Source organism: Dipteris shenzhenensis, chromosome 18 (genome assembly GCF_047967505.1).
Source record: "Dipteris shenzhenensis isolate YYH24624 ecotype China chromosome 18, Dip_SZ_1.0, whole genome shotgun sequence".
In the NCBI taxonomy this organism is placed as follows: domain Eukaryota; kingdom Viridiplantae; phylum Streptophyta; class Polypodiopsida; order Gleicheniales; family Dipteridaceae; genus Dipteris; species Dipteris shenzhenensis.
The window spans coordinates 54,124,136-54,150,136 of NC_141613.1; the positions used below are offsets into that span (position 1 = coordinate 54,124,136).

The 26,001-nt window shown below is 41.1% G+C and overlaps 2 protein-coding genes across 3 annotated transcripts in view; both read right to left on the reverse strand.

The window, feature by feature from the left end:
• LOC147891429 (secretory carrier-associated membrane protein 1-like) overlaps positions 1-3,209 on the reverse strand; it is a 40,653-nt gene extending 37,444 nt beyond the window's left edge. Inside the window, exons 1-2 of the mRNA XM_087389100.1 lie at positions 2,974-3,209; positions 2,615-2,680 (exon numbers count right to left, since the gene is read on the reverse strand). Of these exons, the coding sequence (XP_087245226.1) occupies positions 2,615-2,680; positions 2,974-3,024 (117 nt within the window). The 5' untranslated portion in view covers positions 3,025-3,209. The remainder of the gene's footprint in view (positions 1-2,614; positions 2,681-2,973) is intronic.
• A 20,718-nt stretch (positions 3,210-23,927) lies between these two features.
• LOC147891430 (Peptidase family M48 family protein) overlaps positions 23,928-26,001 on the reverse strand; it is a 105,127-nt gene continuing 103,053 nt past the window's right edge. For both annotated transcript variants that reach the window (XM_087389447.1, XM_087389446.1), the window contains one exon: positions 23,928-24,214. In XM_087389447.1, the coding sequence (XP_087245573.1) occupies positions 24,067-24,214 (148 nt within the window). In that variant the 3' untranslated portion in view covers positions 23,928-24,066. The remainder of the gene's footprint in view (positions 24,215-26,001) is intronic.

Below are 26,001 nucleotides of genomic sequence, written 5' to 3' on the forward strand. Positions count from 1 at the left end.
ACTCTGGAGTCTTCGAAGCACGTGGTCACACGAGTGATCTTTCAAGCGCTCGCCTAGCTCCATATTTCTTCATTCTTCAATCCTTCTTAGTACCTACAACCATTAGCTAAAGCGCAAAACCATGGCACCCATTAATGGTCAGCGCTTTGCATGCAAATAATGATCCGTAGACTAATCCTAGTCGTTGTGGGTGTCTGCACCAAGCAAACACGTGAACAAATATATACCTTTGTAAGACTAGAATAAGTCCAATCATACAAATTTAGATTTTTTATTGTTCTAAAGACCAAAAATCTACACAAAAAATAAAAGAGAAAATGAACGAGAAGAAAAAAGAGAGGTAAACAAAAACTTTTATGAAAAACAAAAGGAAGACATACTTAGCAAGCAAAGCAACAAAACACATGAACAAAACATAGAACACAATTCTTAGTCGACCGAGGTCAACCCTTTTGGTCGTAATTAAGGGGCTTGAGCATTAGTCAGAGCGCCTTAATTACGGCCAAGTCTCTCCAACCGAAGTTGGCGCACCTTGGTTAATGAAGCTAACCCTCTTGGCGTAAGCCAAGTCTCGTTACTAACCGGAGCCACGCCTTTGACTAACTGTGGTTAACCATCTTGGCCTAAGTCGAGTCTCCCTAACCAAGGTTAGGCTTACTTAACCGAGGTTAAGTATCTTTGACCGAAGTTAAGACTTTGACCAAATGAAAGTAGCCCTTTGAATATAATTAAATAAATGAAGAATTCATTAATTATGATCAATAAATGGTCAACTTATGCTTTGACTTTGGAATATTTACAGCTTGGTGCCAGGCAAGCAGCCCCTCCCCACATAACTCAACTGTAGGACCCTGATAGACTAGGATGTGAGCCTTCCCATATCCAATCTTCCACATGAAGCCATACAAGGTGCCTAGCCAGTCACTACCTATATGGATATAACCAAACATCAATGAATGGGTATACATGCATAGCCCCACATGGGCATATGCTTGTTCCATCTAGACTATCTATACAACCTATCCTCATACGGGGACTCACTAGTGGGGCAATGACTACTTCAAACAATAAGTCCACAGATAGGCTTCACATCCCCTCAACGGATACATAATGAGAGAGACTCTAGATGCTCATATCCCCTTGTCAGTGAGGCTATGGGATTCTTTTTTGACAAGCTGCCCTTTCTGCCAAAAAGAGGATTAAGGTTTTCCATGCAAGAATTGAACCAAATCCTTGGGCTGTGGTTAGATGATAAGCACTTCCTTTGACTCTCTTCAAGCGGCTCCACCACAAGCACAAACTACGTGAGCATTCATAACATGCACTTCCAGGGAAGTTGGAACTAAAAGTGTCCTCTCACTAGCTCCTCGTCTCGAGCGATCACCATACAAACATAGGGAAATTCTATTTTTGCACCTACAAGAGTTAGCAACATTTCAGCGTCCATGCCTGTTCTACTATGAGATCAGAATTGACGTGACTGCTTGGCACACCTTGACAGCGTGGCCTATGAGAGACTGTCTTGGCACAAGTCATTGCTCCTCAAATCTCCTGAATCATTTTGCCAATCATCCTCCAACAAATTTCAGTCACATCAGAGATGGATCCATATACGAGATTCTGCCCTGCCCAGATAGCCTCCCATACGACCAAGCACCCTCTAACCAGAGCATGGGTTTAGACAAACAAAGATCACACTTTATTTGCTTGCAAATGTCCATTTCTTGGTTGGCAAGACGTCCTCTCAGCACCTGTGGTGCCACTAGGAGAGACTCCAAATCCTGATACAGCTTTTTCTTGATACTCATCTATGGCACTACATCTGTTAAGGAAGGTAGTTGTACTTGTAATACTAAACTGTTTCTATCCTTAACTGTTGGATGGGGAGAAGCAATTGCGCTCTTCCTGAGCTGGATTGCATGCCATGTACTTTAACTGGTCTTTTGGAATCCTGGTTTCAAGCAGAGACCAATTGGATGGAATATGCCAAAATTGATGCCTTAGATCCTCCAGACAAAGACATGGCTAATAGAAAAACGTGTGCAACAAAATTCTATGGCAAAAACCAAACTGGAGGATGGAATTCTGTAGGAAAGAGGTCAACCAATGATCTCTGAGATGACTCGAACACCACAGCTCATCACAGAAAGACATGCGACACTCGTTCCCAGAGATCTACAATCTCTGTGCACAGCCAATAAACAAGTAGGCTTCTATATACAAGAAGTCTTGAAATACCACCGTCTTGGAGCAGACATAACATAAGGCACTAGCTCCCAGAGATATACAGTTTCTGTGCACAGCGACACAAACTAGTGGGCTCCTATATACAAGAAGTCTTGAAATACGGCCGTCTTGGACTGGGATCCAGATTTCTTCAGGAAAAGACACATAAAAACATGCTGTTGTAGCTGTGCACACAGCTGCAGCATGAAAAACTTTACGCTGCTTTTTTTCCCGTGATCCTGTTGGATGCATGCAAGCGCTTTATGCAAACCTTATATATGGAAGCATGCAAGCATGTAGCTTTAGGCACAACCTTATCCAAATAACAAAGATCAATGTGCCAACCGAGGGGCCAGCAAAATTTGGAACTCATAATATATCTACCAACCGGATTGTATAAAGCTCCTCCACCATACTGTGGTTGTCCTGAAACTTGTGCACGTACGACTGGATCCTGCCAGAAGAACGAAGCCATTACGTGTAGCTTTTTATACACATCTAACTAGAAGATCCTCGCGACAGAATGTACATAACGACGATCCAACGCGACAGAACCCACAGCTCGGTCAAATTAAGCAGTTGTACACGAAAAGACGAAAGATCGGCGTTAATCGAGACACAAGGCCTGAGTCTAGCTAAGCATCTTTTCTCGTGTTTATCCAGGCTGATCTAGATATCCGCATCGCCCAGTGTACTCGAAAAAGAGAGAGTCTCAAGGAATAAAATAGCGCAAATCGACTTACTGACCGAGAATGGATTTACTTCCTCCTCGTCGAACGGGTTGGCATCGTAGGCCATTGCTCGACCAGTGCGGACTCGACGCAAGATGTGCTGTGCTTGGATACCAGATCTTCTCTTGCTTCTTGTCCGTCTTCTGCAGGAGATGCATCTGCTGGACAAATGCCTCTGGTTGGTACAGCGATTTCTGAGATGGCAAGCAACGATAATTTATAAGGTTCATTACCAAAAAGTAAGCCTGCTCTTTCAATTTTTAAGTTCTTTTATTTCTTTACACTTGGAGGGAAAAGCCACCGGATCACCAATGTTTTAGATTTTGATGCGGTGATTTGCATTGGCTATAATTCTCACAGCGCGAGGAGGCGGGCGCATGGCTGCCACGTATCAGAGTAGGTTTGTTTAATGCACAAAATGTGTTGCTCTGCGCCGCCCATCTGCCATGTCAGCTAGATGTTCTAGTTTGTTGTCCACCTACAAGGTATTGCTATGGCTACCCAATCACACTCCTTGCACATGATGTGGTGCGGCGGCACATTCATGCTTAATGGTCTATGGTGATGTGGTGCAACGAGAAAGAGAAGGCGTGGTCACATTGAGCAGTCAGACTATGAAGAGGATTGAATTATAAGCAGACAGCATGATGTGGCGTGGTGGCATGTGCTCACTAGGCTCTATTGGACTTCTCTGCACAATCTACTCCACACACTGTGCACGATCACCTAGACAACATTGGGCAACGCTCTGCTGCGGACTAGTCCATGTGGAATAGATGATGTGGCATGATGTGTGGAGATGAGCAGAGGGAATGACATGGCATGGCGGCGTGACGCAGATGTCTAAGTTCTGACATGTGTCAATCTGTGCCATTTGTTGAATGGTAATTACATCTCAGGCCATTTTCTTGTTTAGGAATTGCTGATGTGTCGGTTTCTTGTTAAGTTTGATTTTACCGTGCTCCCATTGTGTTTTGACCCTTCTTTTGATTGAGAAGGATCTTCGGTCGGAGGGTGGAGATCTCTCTTCCACCAACCTCAGCCCTTGACAAGGGTGTAATTATCATCACAACACCTCTCCTTCACTTGATGCCATGGGTGTGTTAATGTTGATAGCACCCTCTAGATCGGACTTCTTCAATCAGCGCAATGGTCAATCGCTTTAATCTCCAAATTGACTTGTAGGAGCAAAATAGTTGCCCCAGTACTTTTGTTGCTCGATAATTGAGCTGACAAACACCCTAGCTTTGATAATAGGAGGGGGATTGAAGTTGGGCCTGGCAAATACCTCACAACTTTGCCCTCACCTAGCTTTGACAATAGGAGGGGGCTTGAAGTTGGGCCCAACAAATACCTCACGGCTTTGATGGAAGGAGAGGCCTTAAGTTTTGGATTGTGCCCTTTCCTCCTCTTAGCAACCATGAGGATGCTAATGTGTCAAGATTCCTATTGTAATATATAATAAATTTATGAGGCAAAAGGGCCTACTCAACGACCCTCCCTACTGAAACTTCCTTATGGCAACCATGATTCACTAAAGCGTTAGAGTTAACATTCCTTTGTATTTTTGCTTGAAATTTCTTTCATGTATTCTCTCATATTTATTACAAGGTTGAGGCTCCTATGCAAATTGTTTCCATGGATTCTCTCTTTCTTATAGAGTTCAAATTCCTTGATATTTTTGCTTGAAAGTTCTTTCATATATTTTCGCATATTTATTATTCCTTATGAAATGTTATGGCACTTGGGATACATGTCTATTTTTCCATTGTTTTAAAAGGAAACAAAGGTTTTAGTCATTTTTTTCTAGTGGTTGTTGATTGCCATGATCATCATCATTATCATCGTCATTATGATCTCATAGTGACTATTTCTTTGAGCACCTTATATGTTGCATGTGTGGAAGGTTGTGCTTGTCTCTAAGTAATTGGATTAATGCTAATGCTAGTCCGAGGCAGTGCGCTTACTTTTATATAGCAATGTCACCTACATCCATGGCCCCCAAATAATAATAATAATATTGTTTACATCATAATACATGTCAATTTGATACCTTTGTAAATTTTGATTCCATTTGAATTTTGTTGTTTTGCATTATATAAACCCTTCTGAATGTATACTTACTTAGCTCAAAAAATACATATCATGTGAATGCATGTGTTATCCTACACATTTAGTAATTGCACTCCATGAAGTTTTTAAGGATCTTAGATGAACAATCTTGTGGCTCACCACAAAAGATTATACATTGTTTTGACGAGGTGTATTTATTATTAAAATCAAACAAAGAGGTCATACATAAAACTACCATTCTATAGCTTTTGGGTTGCACTATGATCTTTTCAATCATTGAATGAAGCTCAATTCATTTAGCATATTTGCAAGTCATGTATCTATATTTTTCACAATTTTTTCCCCATTGCAAACCTCATGTTTTCATGGGTTAGCTATGGTTGGGTTTTTTGGGGGGGACAAGGCTAGGTGTCTAGACTTTTACCTTGAGGCAAGATTGATAATCTACAACTTAAAAATCCCCAAAAACAGTCTAGATGCCTAGACTTTTACCTTGAGGCAAGATTGCTACTGATCTATAACTTAAAAATGACATTTCTAGTGTGATTATTTACTATAATTTGTGACCCATAAATCTCATTTGGCATTAACATCCTAGTGTGCTTTTTCACTATTGGCCATGTAGGTTTTGATGCTATGGAAGCAAACACACTCCACACCATGAGAAAATTGTTTTTTGCTTATGTTTGGTGATCAGTCATCATTTTCTAGATGTTTCATCTTATCATTAAAGAGAAAGGTCAAGAAATGATTTCATATCATTTATATGATTCACAACTAAATGTTGTATGTTAATGTCTATAAGTAAATGGTCCATGTCTTAATGTGAATACCATAGCATTTCTTTATAAAATGAAAAGCTAAGCCTTACAAGAATATGTCTTTCCATATCTAATAAAATTGCATAGAAGTAGGTTCTTTTATGAAATGTTATCTTCTCATTATCGATTTATTTATTTATTGCATGGAAAAAGGTAGTTGTATATTATTTACATATCAAACTTTATACATCCTCAAAATCTTAAATGATTCTCCATAAAAGACCTTCACATATAAAGTATGTGCTAAACAAAAAAAGAGATGACAACATTTGGTTTTTGCTCTTCTTCATCTTTGACCTTTTGGGAGTTAGGGGTATCTCTCTTGTCTTCTCTGGCTTCCTTGGTACCTGCTCTTTCTTCTGGTGTACAACCATGGGAGGCAAATTTGATGGAACCTTTAGTGGTAGCAGTATTTCCCTTTGTAGCATCATCAATATGATGTTTAACATCCAAAGGAGAGAATGAGTCTCTTAAATAAGGCCCTCTGGTAGCAATAGTGGGGGACCTTGATGGAGATCTTCTCGGGGAGGGAGCTCTAAAGAAATATGTAGAAATGGGGGAGGTCATTAATACTAGTGTCAAGGCCTCAAGGTCAACCTTTGTGATAAGTGGTATCTTCTTGGAAGCAACATGTTGATCAGGTTCAGCTAGGAATTTGACCACCATTGTATGGGACTCTTCCTGATAGTTAAGATCATGTAATTCAATCTCCATATTCAACCAGGAATGGGCTTCATTATACATCTCAATGGCCTTCTGGAGACCTCCAAAAAGATGGAAGATGTCTCCTAGGCATCTCTTACAATGACCATCCCCTTTCCCTATTCGTAAACTTCTAGCATTAGTCCAGACTGCCATGTGTAACATCAACCATAGTAGGGTGGATATTTTTTCCAACATGTCTTTGGTCTGGATACTCTCGAATATGCTCTTCCACTTCTCTACATTGCTCCAAGCTTCTAACTTCGGTTAAGTTCTCAGTAAACCTTCTCAATTGTGGAAGTTGGCATGGGGATTAGGAATAAAATAGAGCTACCTACCCAACTAAACTCTCTCTTGTAGACCAACTGATTCCCCCTCTCCCATTGGGTGCCACATTGCGAGAGAGTTATCCTATTCATGATTAAATCATGTTGATAATTAGCAAGGGAGAATTATCTTCTAATTTTGGGCCAACTTTTTCACTTCAAGTTAGCTTTGTCTAGCAGCCAACCCCAACTTTGTAACCCCTTTTTGAAAAGAAGACTAGCTCTAATAAAATCTTCATCACTCAAAGGGTTCTCTTTAAAAACAACAAAGACCCAAATAAAATCTAAAGCCATAAAGCCCCCTTCCCAGAGAAGACTATAAAGCTCTTGATTTCTTCAAAATCTGTTTAGAGAGATTTCCACATCTGCATCCCTTTGGTGCTGCAAGGTTTTGGGCAACACAACGTTGAGAGTAGAGGGTATCTCTTCCATTTTGGAGCCTTGATGGGATGGATATGTACAACATTTCAGAGCAAGAGCAAAGCCAAATCTAGGGTTTAGGATAGGCTTGATTATCTAGGAGGCAGAGAGTTTGTCAACTACCCCAAGCCCTCCCTCTCCATTGGGTTTGGTACAGAAAGTCCATCTCACTTTTGAGATTTTAGAGGGCCCTCCCCACAAAAAATATCTACATGATTTGACAAATTTTTAAAGACCAGACTTTGAAGGTTACCAATAGGAAAGATAAAAAATGGCCACCGGGTATAGGCAATGGTTTGGGACTTCTCCCAACCAGGTTAGCTTGATAGCCCCTCCATGTGTCAAGTTTTTTCTTGAACTTGCATAGGAACTAGTCCCACCTTTTTCATAGAAATGTTAAATCCCATTGGTATTCACAGGAGAGGAAGAATTGAACCATGGGGTCTTCTAAGGCATCCAATATCTCTTAAATCCTCATGCTCCTTGCCACTTAGTGTTGCATACCCTATTTTTTAGTAGCTTATTATAGACCTAGAGGCCACACAAAAAACATCAAGGCATTCAAGAACTCTTTGTATGTCCTGTCAACTTTTTTTGGTGTGAAGTTTGTATCATCTGCAAATTGTTGACCAATAAGTTGTTTGCCTGAGAAAATCTCTATGGCTTTGAGTGTACCAATTTTCGCCTCATTTTGTATAAGCCACCACCCCAAAGAATCTGAAGCAATTGCAAAGAGGAGGGGAGCTACAGGACAATAATGTCTTATAGATCTTCTAAAGGCAAAAGTTGACTCATCTCCCCATTTGCACACACTTTAGCCAAAGAATTAGAGAGAAGTAGTCTCACAAAAGAGACAAAGATGGGGGCAATCCCCATGTCCTACAAAGATTGAATTATGAAATCCCAATCTAAGAGGTCAAATGCTTTATCAAAGTCAACCTTTAGGAAACAAATTTCCTATCTAGTTTCCTTTGCAAATTCACAACCTTCCCAGATGTTAATAATTGCCTCCAATAAGTGTCTTCCTTTAATGAACCCCTTTTGTTATTTGAGAATCAAAGAGTTCATTCTATCCTGAATTCTCAGGGAAAGGGCATTTGCAAACATTTTATAGCTACAATTAAAGCATGGCGAGAGGCCTCCAGTTTCTCAGTTCATCTCTAGGGCCCTCCTTAGGAATAAGCTTGATGATTCCCCCATTTATATAAGGAGGAAGGGAGGGAGAGTTAATGCTTTCATTCCAAACCTGCAATAAACAAGGGCCAACAATTTCCCAAAATCATTTATAGAATTTCACTAGGAGTCCATCTTCACCAGATGTTTTTCCATTAGCCATTGCATGCACTGCTTGCTTGAGCTCTTTAAACGAGAGTGGTTATTCAAGGTAGACATTCTCAAAAAATTTAACAACATGCTCTCTCACCTCCTTGCATATCAGTGTAGCTTGGATAATCGAATCATTAAGAGGGATAGAGGTGGATAGCAGATTTTGGAAATGTTGTTGGATCAGTTGGATATTCTCTATTGTGTCAGCAACCGGTCTGAATGTGGAAATCCCCAAATGATTTACATGCTGGGGGCTTCAATAGAGCTAAAGGGATGTAGAAATCAGAAAAGCCCAAAATTCTACAAATTAGGGTTTAGCACAAAATTATGGTTTCAAGAATTTTGGGGCTTTCCAAAAATTTTGAAGCAATATGTTCCTTCAACAATAGGAACCCTCACACCATAGAAATCCTTGGAAATTTTAAAATCTGAGGTAGAAATTGGAGAAATAAAAAATTAGTGTGAGAAGCAGCTTGCCCGTGTTTCTCCACGAGCAAGTCTATGTCTTCATGAGTAAAGAAAACACGCCCATCAATGCATCTTCATTTGCTGAAGAAGATAACGGATCATATTTCGCTGCACGAGCTCACAAGATACCCATGGGAAGTAGCTGCTACAAACATCAACAGATGACGAAATGCACTCTTGATTTTGTCACACATTGCAAATGGAATAACTTTTGATACAAAGCACAATTGAGACAAAGTAAACACCAAAATTGTAGCTCTTGAAGTGTACTACAACTTTCTTTCAAAAACCAAATCGAAATTCCACTTGTAGCTCAATATATAAGTGCCGCACTGGTCGCAAGTCTCAAAACGGTGGGCAGAATAGCGAGCCAAGTCTGCAGCAGCTCTAGCTCCATTTGATGGTAACCAACAACATGTCGTAGATGGACAGCATTCAGCTCACGTTGATGAGGCTTGGGTAATGATGAGAAGAGAGCTCAAGGAAGGAGAGAACAGTGCAACCTTCCAAGGAGGAGGAGGGAGAGTAGCTTCATTGGCCTCCCTCACCTCAACCTCTTGGAAGGGAAAGGGAAAGCAGGGCTAGGAACATAGCTCTGATACCACATGAAGGGACATGTGGAGAGGGGAGCATCACTCTAACACTAGGAATGGAATGGAAAGATGGAAAGCATAATGAAAATGGAAAGAAAGTACAAGTGCAAGGCAATGATAACCAAAATACTCACATGTAGATAAAGCTTGATGTTGACTGATGTGATAGACAATAGACAAGTACAACACTATATAGTGTGCCACTAGACTCTAGAAAGTCACAATGTCTATGGGATATCTCCCAATATGACACATGGCATGTCTAGGACTCACTAGACTATAAAACCACACGTAGACCACCTAGAACATTGATTTTATACTCACTTTGGCTTCATATTCCAACAAGAATTACCCTCCGTTTGCTGTCATGGCCACCACTGCCAATGGTGGAGTGCCTGTCGATTAAAGAATCTACTCGCACCCACTATCAGAGAGAGCCATCAAATCTTGTTGTCCCTCCCAAAATAGTTACGATCTTGGAGGTAACAGCTGGCTCACCTAACGCACTAGTCGTCGCCGCAACTGTGCTCATGGTCACTACCATCCGTGGCAACTCTATAGTGCTTTCCACTGTCGTAGCATCATTGGGGTTCATGGATTGCTCGTTGGTGGAGTGCTTACTGCCTGGGAAACTAGTTGCACTGAACTAGGCGGTGGTAGAGGGGAAATAGGGGTCACTGTGGCTACTGTCGAGAGAGGCATGCTCAAATTAGGAGTCTCGAGATGAGAAGAGCTACTACTTTCATTGTTATGCCTCCACCTTTTTGTAAGTGCATTCGTGGGCCTTCAAGCACCAAGGCTAGCATCATTGTTGTAATGCACAGAGGGACCTCCATGTCATCTATGAGTGGGATTATGAGGTTGAGGACTTGACCCACCTTCATAGTGATCACGAGCCCCTTTGCTACTGCCTTTGCCACTCAAGAAACTTTTGCCTAGAGCTGCTCCTTCAAGATAACCACCCATGCAACGGGTAGTGACTCTGCAAGAGCTATGATCCCTTCTGTGTTGTATATGTCTTTGCTTGGAAGAATATACACTCTAGCACCCATCGGTAGCCTTCACGAATCATCACATTATTTTGATTACTGAGGCAATACCTCGAATGTGCACCCCAAACTCAGCCTCTAGTGTCGTTATACCTAGGGTATGAAAGTTATGGCTCTCTCCATTGATTGGAAGGAACATATGATCATAGATGAGCTTTATGCAAGTTGTTTGCATAGTTGAACCATCTCTAGGTGAACGATGATACACGCCCAATCAATGCTAGGAAAATTGCAAATTCGGAGTTGTCGCAACCACTTATCAATGTTGCCATGGCTTAGTGAGAGGATGAGAGACATGGTTATCAACTAGACAAGCACCATATCCATGAGTGTGCAAGCTGTAGGAGAGGTATGGAGGGAGCTTGAGAAGAGCACTCTATGGAGCAAATGAGTGAGGAACTGTGAGTGAACAATGGGAAGAACTAAACTGAGCTCTTGTAAGTGCTTGATAGTCGAGACATGCAAGGCGATTGGCACTGAACCCGAGGTAACACTAGTAGTTAAGGACTCATCATGGCACATAATGCATGATCCTACCATTAAATACTACTCCCCCACTGGCCACCAAGAAACAAGTACCTCACGCTTTACAAGGAATGGACATTTAAGGTGCCCCTTATGATGGTACCTCCACATCCGCAAACCATTCACCAAAAGTGGAAATAGTCGGCCCTGAAGATCCACCAAGTAGAAAGAAGTCAACCTGCAATACTCAAAGATCCACCAGCCACCGCATTTTCAACTTCTCCAAGATTCGTCCCATGCGGTTATTGAAGATCAAGACCGATTGCCCCTTCTTGAAGAATTTATTTTTTGAGTCCAAGTCCACCCTCCATTTCTTGTGTGCTTGAACTACTTGTGTCAAATAATAGCTCTCCATGTGGTCTTCCTCCAACTGCTTCAACACATCTAGCCAGAATTCCATAGATTCTTGTGGAAGTAGCTGGTCCTCCATTGCAATGCGAAAACTTTGCACCACCTTGTCCCAATCAGTCCGACTATTGTTGACCGACAAGGACATGATCCACTTAAACTGCTTGTTGGATACTCGACTTGTGCATTGGCTTGTGGGTAGTATGAGGACGATTTCTTGTGAATCACCATGGAAAAAGAGGTCGTCTCTTTAATCACCTTGGCCACAAAAATGTTTCCCATGATCAATCAAAAATATCCCGTAGATCCAAATCCATAGTAACTGGATCATCCATTGACACGGTCTACGGTGGTGGAGTTGCCATTCCTATGAAAGGTCTTGGTGGGAGAAATTGTGTGGAGATCTCCTTGACGTCAATTTTGTGAACAAACGAGATCCTAGTTCACCCGCAAAAACTCTTCCTCCTCCTCCTCATCCAAGCCATCCACTATGTTGACCATTTCAGCCAAGACTAGGCGTATTGCTCCTTCCAGCACGACATTGCTTCCATCAGCATGCATACTTTCTTCTTGCCTCTATGCAATGACAAGGTATTAATCTCCCAATTTTGCTTGACTCTGGCCTACTGCAACTAAGGTCTACCCAACAAGAAGTTGTACTTTGGATTGGTTGAGAACTACAAATGAGACTATAAAGAATTAATTAGGCACCTTGTAAGTACAAATGCTACTTGGTTAATGCTAGGCCTAATAATGATGGCCTCATGGAGATGGGTTGATAATGGTTGGAGGGCTCCTATTTGTGATGATCTCTTGTATGCTAGGATAAGGCAAATATCTAAAATTCTTCGCCTTCCTTAGCCTCTTACATATGTTGTGGGCTATGCATTCCTAAGTGCATGCTTGCTGGTTTTTACATGCTCATGCCCTTTACCTTAAGAAGGATTAACTTGTTCACCCCTCAACTTGGTAATGTGAGCTTTAGATAAGGGTGTCATTGTGAATGACACATGTTTCCTCCTTGTTTAATGCTATGCATTTCTAAGTTTCATTGCTATTGCAGAAACTTTGGTTGATTTGGTATCTCAGTGTGAGAACCTTGGTGTTCTTAGACTCGTAAAGAGTTGCGAACATATCCCATACTTCTTTTGATGTCACTATGTTGAGCTGTTCAAGCATGTGACATCTTGCACATTTTTCTTGATCAAATGATATGCATACTTATCTTTCTTGTCCCATTCTGCCTATGCTCGGGCAATGGCATGATCTACTATAGGTGCAGACATTATTGGTGTAGGTGTAGATTCCATTGCCTGTGCTACGGCAATGGTGGGAGTTGATGATGGATCGTCCAATGGTCTAGGTGTAGACCCATCAACATACTCCCATTTATCTTGAAGTACAAGAATGGTCTCCATTTGATATTTTTATGTGCCAAAATTTGAATTATCTAACTTAGTAGATGCCTCCAAATTGAGGTTGCTAGTGGTAGACATGGTGTAAGAAATGTACTCAATCTACTGTGAAAATCACTGTCTGAATCAATTGCAAAACATTGTCTGTATCAAGTGAAATCTAAACTTTTGATGAAGAAGAAACTGCAATATATATCCAATCTATTATAAGGCTTGTGGCAAACGATGCCAGGAATAGCCAAGAGGCATTACAAGGCTCAAATGATGTGCACAATGCCAAAAAATAGCCAGGAGGTTTTACAATGGTGGCATGTGAGTGCAAAATGAAATCATGTGCAATTTGCCCTCAGATCAATTGGCCAATGCCTCTGAAAAACTTTGAATTTTTCTCGCTGAACTGATGGTGGTCAGGTTTTAGGAAATGTAATGATGTGAAACCGCATGTGACCGTAGGGACTAACTCCAAGTAGGAACTATTTGAGAATTTTTGGGCATGGCTTTGATTGGCTACTTTGGAGTTCTCTCCTCTAAGGATGAACTACGCTACTCTAATCTAGACCAACCGTCGAGCGATGAAAAGCAATAAATAATTTCTTTTCTTTTGTTCGTCTTAAGGTGCTGGGTTAGATGCATCTATGTAAAGGCTTCAGTGCATGCAAGAAGAGGATTTGATGCCGAGGCTACAATGTGTGTGATACTTGCACCTAAATGTGCGCATTATGTGATGACTGGGTAGAGCATAAAAAATCGAGCATTTTTCCTTTTTGGAGCACCCTCAAATTCTTCCTAAATCAAGAGATATGCCTTGATCTAGGTGGAGGGGCAAAGGATGCTATGATGATGTGGCAATTGGAGTCACATGGAGAATTGTGCCTATGGAGATATCTATGAAATTTGAGGATTCCATCGATGGATCTTCTTTTGTTTGTAGCTTTGTGTAGCCGCTATGTAGTTGTTTGCTTGTCCCATTGTTGCATGGGCGGACTCGTCTGTTTGTCGATGGAGTTGGAGTCGTCGAGGCTATTACCTTGGTCGTTGTTCAATATACAAGTAAATAAGTATTGAGTTGATTGAATATTGTGCACTCTCTCTGTGTGTGTGTCTCTCTCTCTCACACACACACACACTTTTTTTTTTGTAAAACTAGTAACTATATTATTAACATGAGATCAATGTACATGACATTAGACTCCGAGATAGAGCCTAATGGGAGAACTCAAAAACAGTCAGAAAACACTTCGAGGCTAGTAGCATCCAAGTCCCTCGCAGCATAACTATCATATAGAGATTGCTTTAGAGACATTCTGAAGAAAGCATTCACACACACACACACACACTTTTTTTTTAAAATTTGTGGAAAAAAATCTTTTATTGCTGTAAGATAACTACATTCATAGTTACTTCAAAAACGAAGTAACTACTACTCAACTAAAGATCTCAGTATAAGCTGTATACACATCCTGATCAATCAAACAAGTCTGAACACAATCGTAGAATGATTGTTGCAGAGATCATTTGAAAAAAAGAAAGGATGAAAATAGTGGATCACCAAAGACTCTATGATTTCTGTCCATCCATAAAGTCCATAGGGTCCAGTAGCGCACCCATACAAAAAATAAATCAAAACCCTGTCTCTGTGGATGAAAACCAAACAACCACAAAAATCTACCAAAAGTAACAGTAGGAAATCTCGCTCGAAGCCTCTGTCGGAGAGAGCGATGAGATCACAAGTATGTGGACCAGACCAAAAAATGTGAAGCAATATGTCTGTGTGCAAGTAACTGGCCAGATGGAAAAATGCCAAGGAGAACTCGCCATAGGAAAAGCTGTTGCCGAAGAGGGACTTTGTAATGCGAAAGGAGACGCAACCTTTTTCTCCACCACTTCATTGGGCGATCCATATGCCAAACAGTATTTGCTCTGTGAGAAATCCAAGGCGGAGGTAATAACACTTTATATAGAGATGACACTGTGATATGTGAGAGCTTCAAAGGACGGGCATATGAGGAAGAAGAGCGTAAAATCCAATCCTCAAGCCGATTCTGAAGTTCCAAACGAGGTACCGGCAAGTACGGTTGACGCATTGCTGAAATCCTATGCCATAAAGAACGATAATGAGCTCCCAAGCCGTATTTGCTTGCAGCCATAGAAAAGGATAAAATTGTGCCATCATCTTGAAGTACATCCGCCACAGATGAAATGCCTTTGAAGGAGAGAAAATAAGAACGTCTGGGCTCTTGTATGGCCAAAGGAGGGTGGAATACTTTAGACCAAAAAATATTCTCAGCCCTCAAAGAGTTTCCCGACAGAGAATCCCTGCCATGCCATTCCAAGTGAGATAAAATATGTTTCCAATCAAGAAGCAGACGAGAGACAAAAGGGCAACCTCTGGTCTTGCCTCGGATAGAGCCAAATAAAAAATCCCACTGAGTAGGCTGCCAATGCCCAAAGGCAGAAGTATGAATATGTAATAAGAGAGAGCGGATCATGAAAGCCCAAGGCTGATCTCTTTGCGTAAACTGTATCATCATTTTCCCTCTGTGAGCAAGTAAATGCATTTGAATATTGAGAATGTTCAGACCCCCGTGCATCTTTGGAGAACAGAGGATGCATAGAGAGTAATCTGAGACTTTTCTTGCCATTTTTTGAACACCAAAAAATTTCCATGATAGCTGACATAAAGTAAACCAGATCTGCCTTAGTGAACATAGTGAGAGGCACATAAAATTGTATGTATGCTATCAAAACGGATTGTGTAATTCGCAAACGAACATGTAATGGCCAAGTTGCAAGCTTCCAATATTCAAGTTTTGCCCTTAACTTTGTTAGCACCCAATCAGTTTGTTGGGAACAGGTGAATCCCCAACCTAGAGGATAACTAAGATTCCGAATGAATTGAGAAGCGGCGACAATTTCCCCAGGCCACAGAAGGTTGTGCCATTCCTGTGCATGCAACGGCAACAATTTTGATTTCTAAAAATTTACTTGAAGACCAGCATCCAATCCATATGTAGAAAGAGCCTGCATAATCATGGACAGATCAACCCGAGTATTTTTTGGAGTAAAGAATGAATCATTAGCATATGCCTGAGCAATCATGCTATGACTGCCAAGAATCTCCAAACCATGCAACTGGTCAGTGTCCAAGAGGTGGTCTAGATATTGAAGCAGTGGATGAGTGGCTATGGCAAAAAGTAAAGCACTTAGCGGACATCCTTGCCTGACAGAACAACCAAGAGTCCAGTATGGAGAAATATCCCCTGAAAGTATGCAGGCAACTTTACTATCTTGATATAGCCAAGTGATGAGTTGCTGCATTTTTGTGCCAAATCCCAATGCTTGCATAGCCGATGAAATAAAATCCCACTGAACAGTATCAAAGGCTTTGGCAATATCAACTTGCAATAACAAAAGATCCTGCTGCGTGTATTTGGCATATTCAATTCCAACATAGGCATTAGCAATGTTATCTGTGATATGCCTACGCGGGACAAAGCCATATTGAGCAGGATGCAACCCATCATGTAAAAACCCTTTTAGCCGATCAACAATCATTTTGGTAGTAACTTTGTAAATGACGGGCATAAGAGTGATAGGTCTCCAGTCTGCCAAAGACTCACAAATTTGTTTTTTTGGAAGGAGTTTAATAAGACCTCTCTTCCATGTGTCCAGCATTTTTTGATTTTGCCATGCAGAATTCACCATATATAGCAATGTATGCTTCAAAATAGGCCAATATTCTAGAAAAAACTCGACTGTTAAACCATCCCATCCTGGAGATTTCCATCTGCCACATTAATTGATTGCATCTGACAGTTCCCTCTCAGTAAAGGGTTCCTCCAATTCCAAAGCTTGAATAGGGGAAACGATAGAAGAAACATGTTGCAACAGTAAATTTCGTGCAAGCAGAATCTGTTGTGAGGGAGGAACTGCAGAGCCAAATTGCTAAGAGAAATGATGCACACAAACAGAAGCAAGCTGTGACCGTGAAGTGGTCCATGATCCATCAGGCATAGCACTCTGCAAATTTCTATTTTGAGTCTCCTCTGATGTAAACTTTTGAAAAATTCTTTGGAAGAGCAACCTTTATCTGTAAAGGCTCTTTGTCTTGCTCTAGTCTCCCATTTGGCCAGTTTCCTATGATCATTTAGTTTAAGACAATGTCTGGCCTGGCATAGTGTTGTTTGCTCATGCATGGACAACGAACGATGATGGCTGAGTTCAGTGAGGTCTTGACAAGTGGATTTGGCCTGAGCAATGGTTTTCCTCAGAGTCTTCATGTAAGAGTTGCCATAAGCTCTAATCACAGCTTGCATTTTGGAAATAAAAGAATCCCAGGCATAATTAATATGAATATGACTGCTAGTGGACAGACAATGAGATGCTTCAGTAACCATTGCCTTGAAATCAGCATGTTGCAAATAGCTATTGTTTATGATTAGATGTCTCCTTTGTGGCAATCTATCATCAGGCATATCATGAAAGGATAACCGCAACCACAGAGGTGCATGGTCTGAATGCACAAAGGCATAGTCAATCCACATTTTGCATGTAAAATCCCCATTTTGTTGTGGAGCTACACTATACCATCAATCTAGACGTGCCTGATAAGAGGAAAAAGCATTATGTTGAAATGTGTAGCCCGGTGACAAAGGCTGCAATTCCTTCCAAAGGTCAACCAAATCTAGATGCAACAGTAATTGAGACCATGCATGCCTTTCAGGTTTTAACATATGGTCATGTCTGGAGGTGTTGTCACCCTGCTGTTGAGCATTATTGAAATCCCCACATATGTAGGCATGATATCTCCATGGATATTATTGCATGGCATCCCAAATTGCAGCTCTTTCTCTAGAGGACTGAGGTGCATAAACAGAAGCAAATTCAAACACCTCTCCTCGAATAATGCATTGGAGAACAAGCCATCTGCCTTTGTTGTCATTTAGAGCAATAACTGGTTGAAGCTCATGTTTGATCAGAAGGACTACCCCTGAGAAAGAGTGCTCCCCAGCATAGAAAATATCATATCCATAGTAGTGTCCTGTCTTTCCTGCATAGACATGTTGGTTGTGTTCTTGTAATGCCACTGTGTCAGGCTGAAATCTATTGATGTACAGCCACACAGATTTCCATTTCCTACTGTCACACATCCCCTGGACATTGAGTGTAAAACATTTGATATGAGCAGTCATATTTACAGATATTTATAGTAATATAACAACTATGTACAACAGCAAAAATTATGAGGTCAGCCTTGCATTTCTATCTCAGGGTCAAGGCCTCGCCCCTAAGAAGAAGTAGCCACCTGAGAAGTAGACAGCAAAGCAGCAACCTCTTCTGCGGGGAAGAGTGTTTTGCTAGCTTTTACTGCAGCCCATGTAATCCCAATTCCTGTATTTATCTCTGGGGTATTTCCACTAGAAGATGCACCATTCCAAGTGTGGGGGGGTGAAATTCTTCGAGCAGAAATAACCTTTCTTGGACTTTGCCATCCATCAATTGGAGGTTTCTGTCCTTTGGTCAAAGATTGAAAGGCAGGGGGTGAATGTGAAGAGATATTCCCATTGGGAGCCACTGGAGCTTTGCCTTTATCTTGACTTCCAGAAGGCTGTCTACTGCCTTTGTTTTTATTTGCAATTGGAGTAGAAGCATCCTTGGTAGGCATTTGAACCGGCAAAGTGGTACGAGGCAATGTTATGCTAATTCATTGGACACTGTGAAGCCATGTGTCCAAATTTTTTGCACTCAAAACAAGCCCCTGCAAATAATCCCCATTTGAGTTTATAAAAAGCACTTCCCATGTTCACATTATTCACCGTGACTGAATAAGAGTCTGGTGTGGGAAATCATCAGTATCCTAGAGAATGCAAAATCTGTTCGAGTTGCCATTTGGCCGTGGTGGCCAGACCACTTTACCTAAAGATGCTGCAATTTTTGGCAAGACTGAGGCCATACATTATGGGAAATCGACAACTTCAAACCGGGCATCTGTGTCGGATTAAAGCCTGAAAATCCCTTGTGGGAGACCATGGCAATACATGCACCATTTGCTGCCCAAAAAAGAGAGGCGATTGTTCCAAAAGCATTTGTCTGTGTATCTCATCCACCATGATAACCTCAAAAAAACCCCTGGTTGCATAGTGTACTTTACGAACAAACGAGCTAGCCAGTGTGCGCGTCAACCAGTTGCCTATCTCTGCAGCAGGTGGCATCCGGCTTGGAAAAAATAATATGACTGCATTCTTAGCATATTCTCTGACTGGATCCACAATTTCATCTACCTCAACCATGAGGCCAACTGAAGGAATCGAGTCTTTCCACTCTTTCCTCGTATCTACAAATCCTTCATGCATGACATCATATACCAGTTAAGCCTCAAGAGTATCATGCATCGGGTCATGCTCACCCTCAACCTGCTTTTGCTTCTTGCAGGGAACTGAAGGCTCCTTTTGAAACATTTTTTCATATGAATATTCTGCCATAGCTTTGTAAGAAAGGGAACTCAGGAATGAAGTACCTATAAAAGGGTAGTGGAAGCAAAAAACACACACACACACACACACACACACACACATGCTCGTGATGGCATTGTCATACATCAAAAACAATGGACATGATATATTGGCAATAGGAACTTGGTTGGACGCTAAGACATGGTGAAATGTGGATGCCATTGTTGTTTCTTTAAATTTTGAATGGGGACCATAAGGCATATAAAATGCCATGGTGAACCTTATAGAGCATTGGGTAAAGGGTTAAGTATTAGATGTTTTTACAAAATCCTTTATATAAAGGGATTAACTCCTCATACAAAGAATGAGGACAAGTTCTCATGCTTCATATAATTAAGGGATGATAAATTTATGGTTTTGTGAGCCTTGTCAACTTAGTGGAAATGAAATGAAGAGTTGGTCGGACTATAAACCAACTGTAGTCGGTCGTTATGCTGTTATATAAAGCTGGCCATGCAAACCTTCACACCAGACTGATAGAAGCAATCATCTCAACGTCAACCTTGACTCACGCATCAATTCTAGGGGAGCTACGCTCATGTCCTCTCTCTACATCGATCTAGATGGCTTGATACCGGACTATGGCCTCTGTAAACTCCACTTCATACACTTGATGAGCCGTTGAACATTGAGTATGCAATCAAATGGCTGCCGCTGAGACAACACTTGCGCAACTTCCTTCAAAATGTAGCCGACTTTGAATCTTTTTGTTTCGTGTGGTATTTTTATGGTGGAAAGAATTTACTTAGGCTTGGACTACAAATTGACTACTTGGTGGCTCTCCCATCACCTCTGTTACCCAATAAAATAGCATCCCCAAATAGATCCCAAGTAATTCCTCCATACAAATGTCTATACCATCGTGATCTTGAGCCAACAATTCAACTCTCTCCTCTAAATGTATCAAATTCCCTCTTTAATGCAATAAATTATCATTTTTTTAATAGAATGGGCACTCAACTTAACTTTATTCCTATTTGTTTTGTATTTGTTTTGGCCCATGGAGGTTAATTACCTATGTTTGTGCATGGATTCATTTATTTAAGAGGGATGCACATTATATATGAAATTCAAGAAGGGATTTGGGCCCATAATCTTGTGTTTCACACACATAAAGCTATATCACTAAGCTATAGAGTAGTATAATATCTCCAAAGATAACTATAATACTATAAATGGTCCCTCCTCGCCCTCCCCCTTTGGCATGTCCCTTTGTCTTTAATGTCCCCTTCATAACTGGTCCCTCTCCCCCTCCCCAATCTCATGTAGCTCCCTCTTTAATGGCCCCTACCCTCCATTATCATCAATTGAAACACCTCCCCTCCCCCTTTATCCCTTAGTTTAATCGTGGACTTGCCCTCTTTCTTTTCATCCCCTCTTCTTTTCTCCACATCAATGTCAGGACAAAAATACTAGCATCCGAACTTTTACATAGAAGCATCAAATTAACATTTTTACACAATAATTTCAGTAGTATTGGTACCACAAGAAATAATGGAACCTTCAATATAGCACTTGCAAGCTCAATTTGAATTTTAAAGTTGAAGTTGTAGGTGCGCCATGTATTCTCGCCCCTTCTTGGTGCCCTTATTTGCTCTGTGGCACTCCGCCATCCACTATGCACACCCAAACCACTCTCAAAAGGGCTGATCCATAGCAGCATGTTCAGATCTTCAAGTAAGTGCCCTTTCTCACCATCTCTCTGCTCTAACCCTAAATAAACCTTGTTTTTCCCTTCTCCCCTTTGCAATGTGAGCTCACTCATCAGCCCCTAATCCACCTTGTGTGTAGCCCTAGATGTTGGACCATGGAAGTGAGCACTCAGATTTGCACCAAAGTGAGTAGCTCCTCTTTGCGATGTAGCATAGAGTCTCATATTTCATGGTACTCCGACAAAGAGGTGTTAACTCAGCAGTCGGTGGACGAGGGCTACGACGAGACATGCAGTGAACTCCCCTAAACCTGCGCCATCCTCATCCACAACCTTGCCACTCTTCACCCCAGCCCTCTCTTCCAATCATATCAAGCATATCAATCCCTCTCTTCCTATCATATCAAGCATGTTGTCCATACCTTGTTTTGTATCAACCACTTTTAGAATGAGAATCAACACCCCCCTAGATTCATACTAAATACGCCATGCCCCTGAATTGGTAATAAATGTCGATGCATGGTCAAAATCTGGCCTGCTTGTTGCCACTAGTTGCTGCCCTCCCATCATGTTCTGCCATGTGGTGATTGTCTAACACATCAAGCCATGTGATTGTGCAACACCATCGATGTGGTCGTGCCATGTCACTTGCTGCCAACCTCACTCTAACCCTCCACATGAGGGAATAAGCTCAGGCATTCCAAATAGGAAAGTGCCCAAAATCAGGCATGTGGTCACTAGTCACTCGTCATATTCTAGGCACTTTCCTACTCAAAATGCCCTCCCTCAACCCATTCCCCACTACATGGACCCCCACGTCCTCCAAAGTACCCACCTTGCTGACAAAGAGAGGATCCTTCCCATGCTCATGACACTGAGAGAAACCCCTCTAGAGTGCACACTGATAATTACCCCATTGGTCGCATGCTGTACGATATCCCTAGGCCACACTGCCTATGACCTTGAACTATTTTATTAGAATGCTTAATGCTTTGTTTAAGCTTGGACCTTTTTCTTGCTTTCTATAGCCTCTTGATGCAAGAGTGTTTTGATCACACATGGAGGGTTATATCAGCTAAAATTAGTTGGTGCCCTTATTCTTAGTGCTTTGAAAGTTGAAAACTTAATGAGCTTGCATTGGTATGTAGTCTTTCATGTAACATTCTTGACCCTTGCCTTATGTATTTAGTGGACATGTATGTCAACAACTTTGATAGCCCCTTGCCCCAAATAAATTGGCCATCTCTATTGATATGGTAGGTATGAATCTCTTACTTGGAGTTTATGTAGCTATATGAACAAACTATATGCCCTAGTTGCAATCAATGAAAGAAAAAACCAACTACAAGCCTTGCCACTGAAGTGTAGCCACTAGAATGTATAACCACACATGTCATACTTGCAATTGTCAAATCACTCCACTCATCATCATGCTTGTATCATTTATAAATGTAATACTCCCTGCAATGTTTTAAATCAAGCCATCATGTTTGAAATTAGTTTTATCATTGATGGTCCAGCTGCTCCATAGCAACTTGTATTTATGGCACCCACCCCTAGTATCACTAATCACTTCAAAATTATTTTAGTGCCATCATGTCTCCCACTGTTCTAATCACTCTCACAGCTTACATCTCATTGATAACATGTCCTCATTATCGTTTCTCATGTCTAACATTTTTGAAATTATTTTTATCATTGATGGTCTACTTGTGCAATAGCAACTTGTATTTATGGAACCCACCCCTAGCATCACTAATCACTTCAAAACTATTTTAGTGCCATCATGTCTTCCACTATTCTAATCACCCAGGCACCTCACATCTCATTGATAAAGTGTCCTCATCTCCATGTTTGGTATTCTACTAACACTTTTGTGAGCCTTCTAGGGCGACGCTTCCCTCAAAATGGCCAATCACTTATAGAACTATCCATTTCCTTCATACTTCTAGACAAACGTTTTAAACATTCCACCCATTTGCTAGTTTATGTCTTGTTTATAACTATTCACCATTTCACTTCATGAAAGTAAGTTTTCCTCCTTTTGGTGAGCCTCTTGGTTTTCAATACTAGCATGGGATGATACTAACAACTAAATGGATCCCAGTTTGCCCATGCCTTCTCTGGGAGTTTCTTTCAACTTTGATAGAAGTCTTTTTCTTTGGGAGAAAAAACCAGCCTGCCTTAGTCCTATGAAAGGCATGGCTGTCTCATTTGTACTTAGCTTATGATCAAAACACCGTTATGGTGCCAAATTTGATTTGTGCAAAAGTAGACAGGCTCAAAATAATCGGTCCTCCTCGCTCATAGCTGCAGCAGAGGCCACCACCTTCACAGGATGCTCCTTATTTGAGTTGGGAAGAGCCAAGATGCTTTTTAGATACCCAAAGCTACTACATTGATGTAATTGGCTTCAATTAGTTAGGGACTGGCTTGATTAGGTTTAAAATACAATAACTAAACTAGGGTGATGACATGGAAGATTGGCTTAATTGCTGGCATGTTAAGCATGATTTCATTGCTGATGTGGCAATCCACCTGGGTAGGGCTGACATGGCACTAGACTGCTAACGTCATAAGAGGTTTGTAGCTGACCTAGCAAAGTTATGCAAGCACATATCCAGCATTGATATCTATTCATGAAATATTATTCAAAAGAAGAGTGTTTGAAAGTAGCTGTTCTCATTATTGCCAAAACACATCACGTCAATTTTCACATAAATTGCTGTAAGAGTATCCAAGAAGAGAATATGGATCATATTTCGCATGTCTTGTGAAGCCATGTCTGGCTCACTTCACAACTTTAAATGTATTAGATTTCATATAATAGTGGCATAAATTCAATATCTCGACACAGGCTGCAGGGTTAAGATCAGTGTATCATCTCTCACCTGCTGCGGTCAAATGAGAATTCAGTTTGATGGCTCGGCCAATAAGGTTTTTATACTCTGAACTTTTTGCCCAGCTGTCAATCTCCCGAGCTCGTAGCACAGGGAGTGGATGAGATAATTGCCGAGTTTGTGCATTTCTAAACAAACCCATAAACAGTTACTCTCTCTCTCTCTCTCTCTCTCTCTCTCTCTCTTCAAATATTCAATACAAGATGAGTGTTTCGATATGCAATAGTGCAGCTCTCTTTTAAAGGACCTGTTGTGGTCACGTGCTAGACAAACAGCTGAGCTTGATACAATTTTAAATACGTAGTAAATGGTAAAATTATTCATATATCAATCTTTTCAGTTCGAAGGGATGAAATTTGTGATAATTGTAGTGTGTACTAATGCTCAAATAGTGTACTCAGTGATGTCATTCTTGGACCAACCCATGGCTATTTTTTAAATCTGAGCTCAGCATAGGCAGCTTATGTTTACAATGGGGTAACAAAAAATTTTTGGCATGCCACATGGCACTGCCATGTCATCAAAGGATCTAGAAACCCTAATTTTATTCCTACATCAGTTTGGTGTGTCTTTTTTATGTATGTAATTCTCACTCATGTTCTGTATGCTGTCCCTCTTCGATAGTGAGAGATCTATCAATACAAGCCGGCTTTTTTCTCATTCCCACCTGCTTTGCGCTATCTGAACTGGCCCTATCGTTGTACTTGTGACAAATAAACCATGGTCCCACTCTCTCATGAAGGAAGCTCTGCTGGCCACAGTGGCACATGGAGAGCCTTGGTTCCTGCTCCAAATGGCCACGAGGCTCTGTACAATATCGTGCCAAATCACTGAGAGTGAATTACAGGCATAAATCCTAGTCCCATCTAAGTGCATCTAGTCATGCAGTAAGACTGGCAATGGTCTCCTTAGCTTAGTCCATGGAAGGAGGATGAGGCCTCTGCAAAGATATAGACACTGCATTTAGAGTGATAAACCGAGGGACTCCTTTGTCGATGAGGAGGACCCTGTTCGAATCTGCTCCCTCGTAGAAAATTGAAGGACCAGACTATGTAAGCCTGGCCACAAAGGATGGTTTTTGAAGATTGTACTATCTTGAGGGAGACATATGGGATGAGCAACTCAACAAGAGTGCTCAACCTCCAAAACCAATTACTTGAAATAAGGATGAAAGAAGGAGAACAATTAGGAAGAAAGAAGGAGAGCAATTAGGACGAAAGAAGGAGATTTGATGCATAACATCATCAAGGTCAAAGTCATCAAAGGACAGTTTGTGACAGTGGGTCAGGAGATGTATACGAATGCATTAGCAATGCTCTCACAGAACACGCTTTTATGAAGCTTCAGAGGATTTGTGACTAGCGTGACAACCAAAGCTGAACGTTCTTTTGAAGAGACGGGGGTTGGTATGAGAGGAGGCAAGGGTGAAGATGTTCGATAAAGAAGATGACGAGCTGTGCTTTGTATTTTGTATTTTACCATAACAATCCCTCTTCGATCATGTAAACCCATTTAGTGCCTACTGATCTGATTTACCATCAGTAACTTACATAACTCCCATGTTCGATTGTTCATGATGGAGTTATATTCAAACTCCATGCATCCTACCATTCCTAGCTTTTGACAGCTTCTGTAAAACACACATGGTTATGCGTGTCCAATTGCATCTCTCTCACATCTCATCTCTAAAAGCAACATTGGAATAACCAGAATTCTCTCAATCTGCTTTTCCAATCTCTTAGATCTTCTAGGTCCCTTTGATGGTATTTCTGGAGTTTCCTGTATTTCATTATCTTTTATCCAGTCATGTACCAATTTGCAAGCCTTTTTCTGGAGTAGCAAGGAGCGATTCCTCCTCAACCATCTTGCTTACTCTTACCAATCTGTTCTTCTGCTGCTACTACTAGTTTGCTTG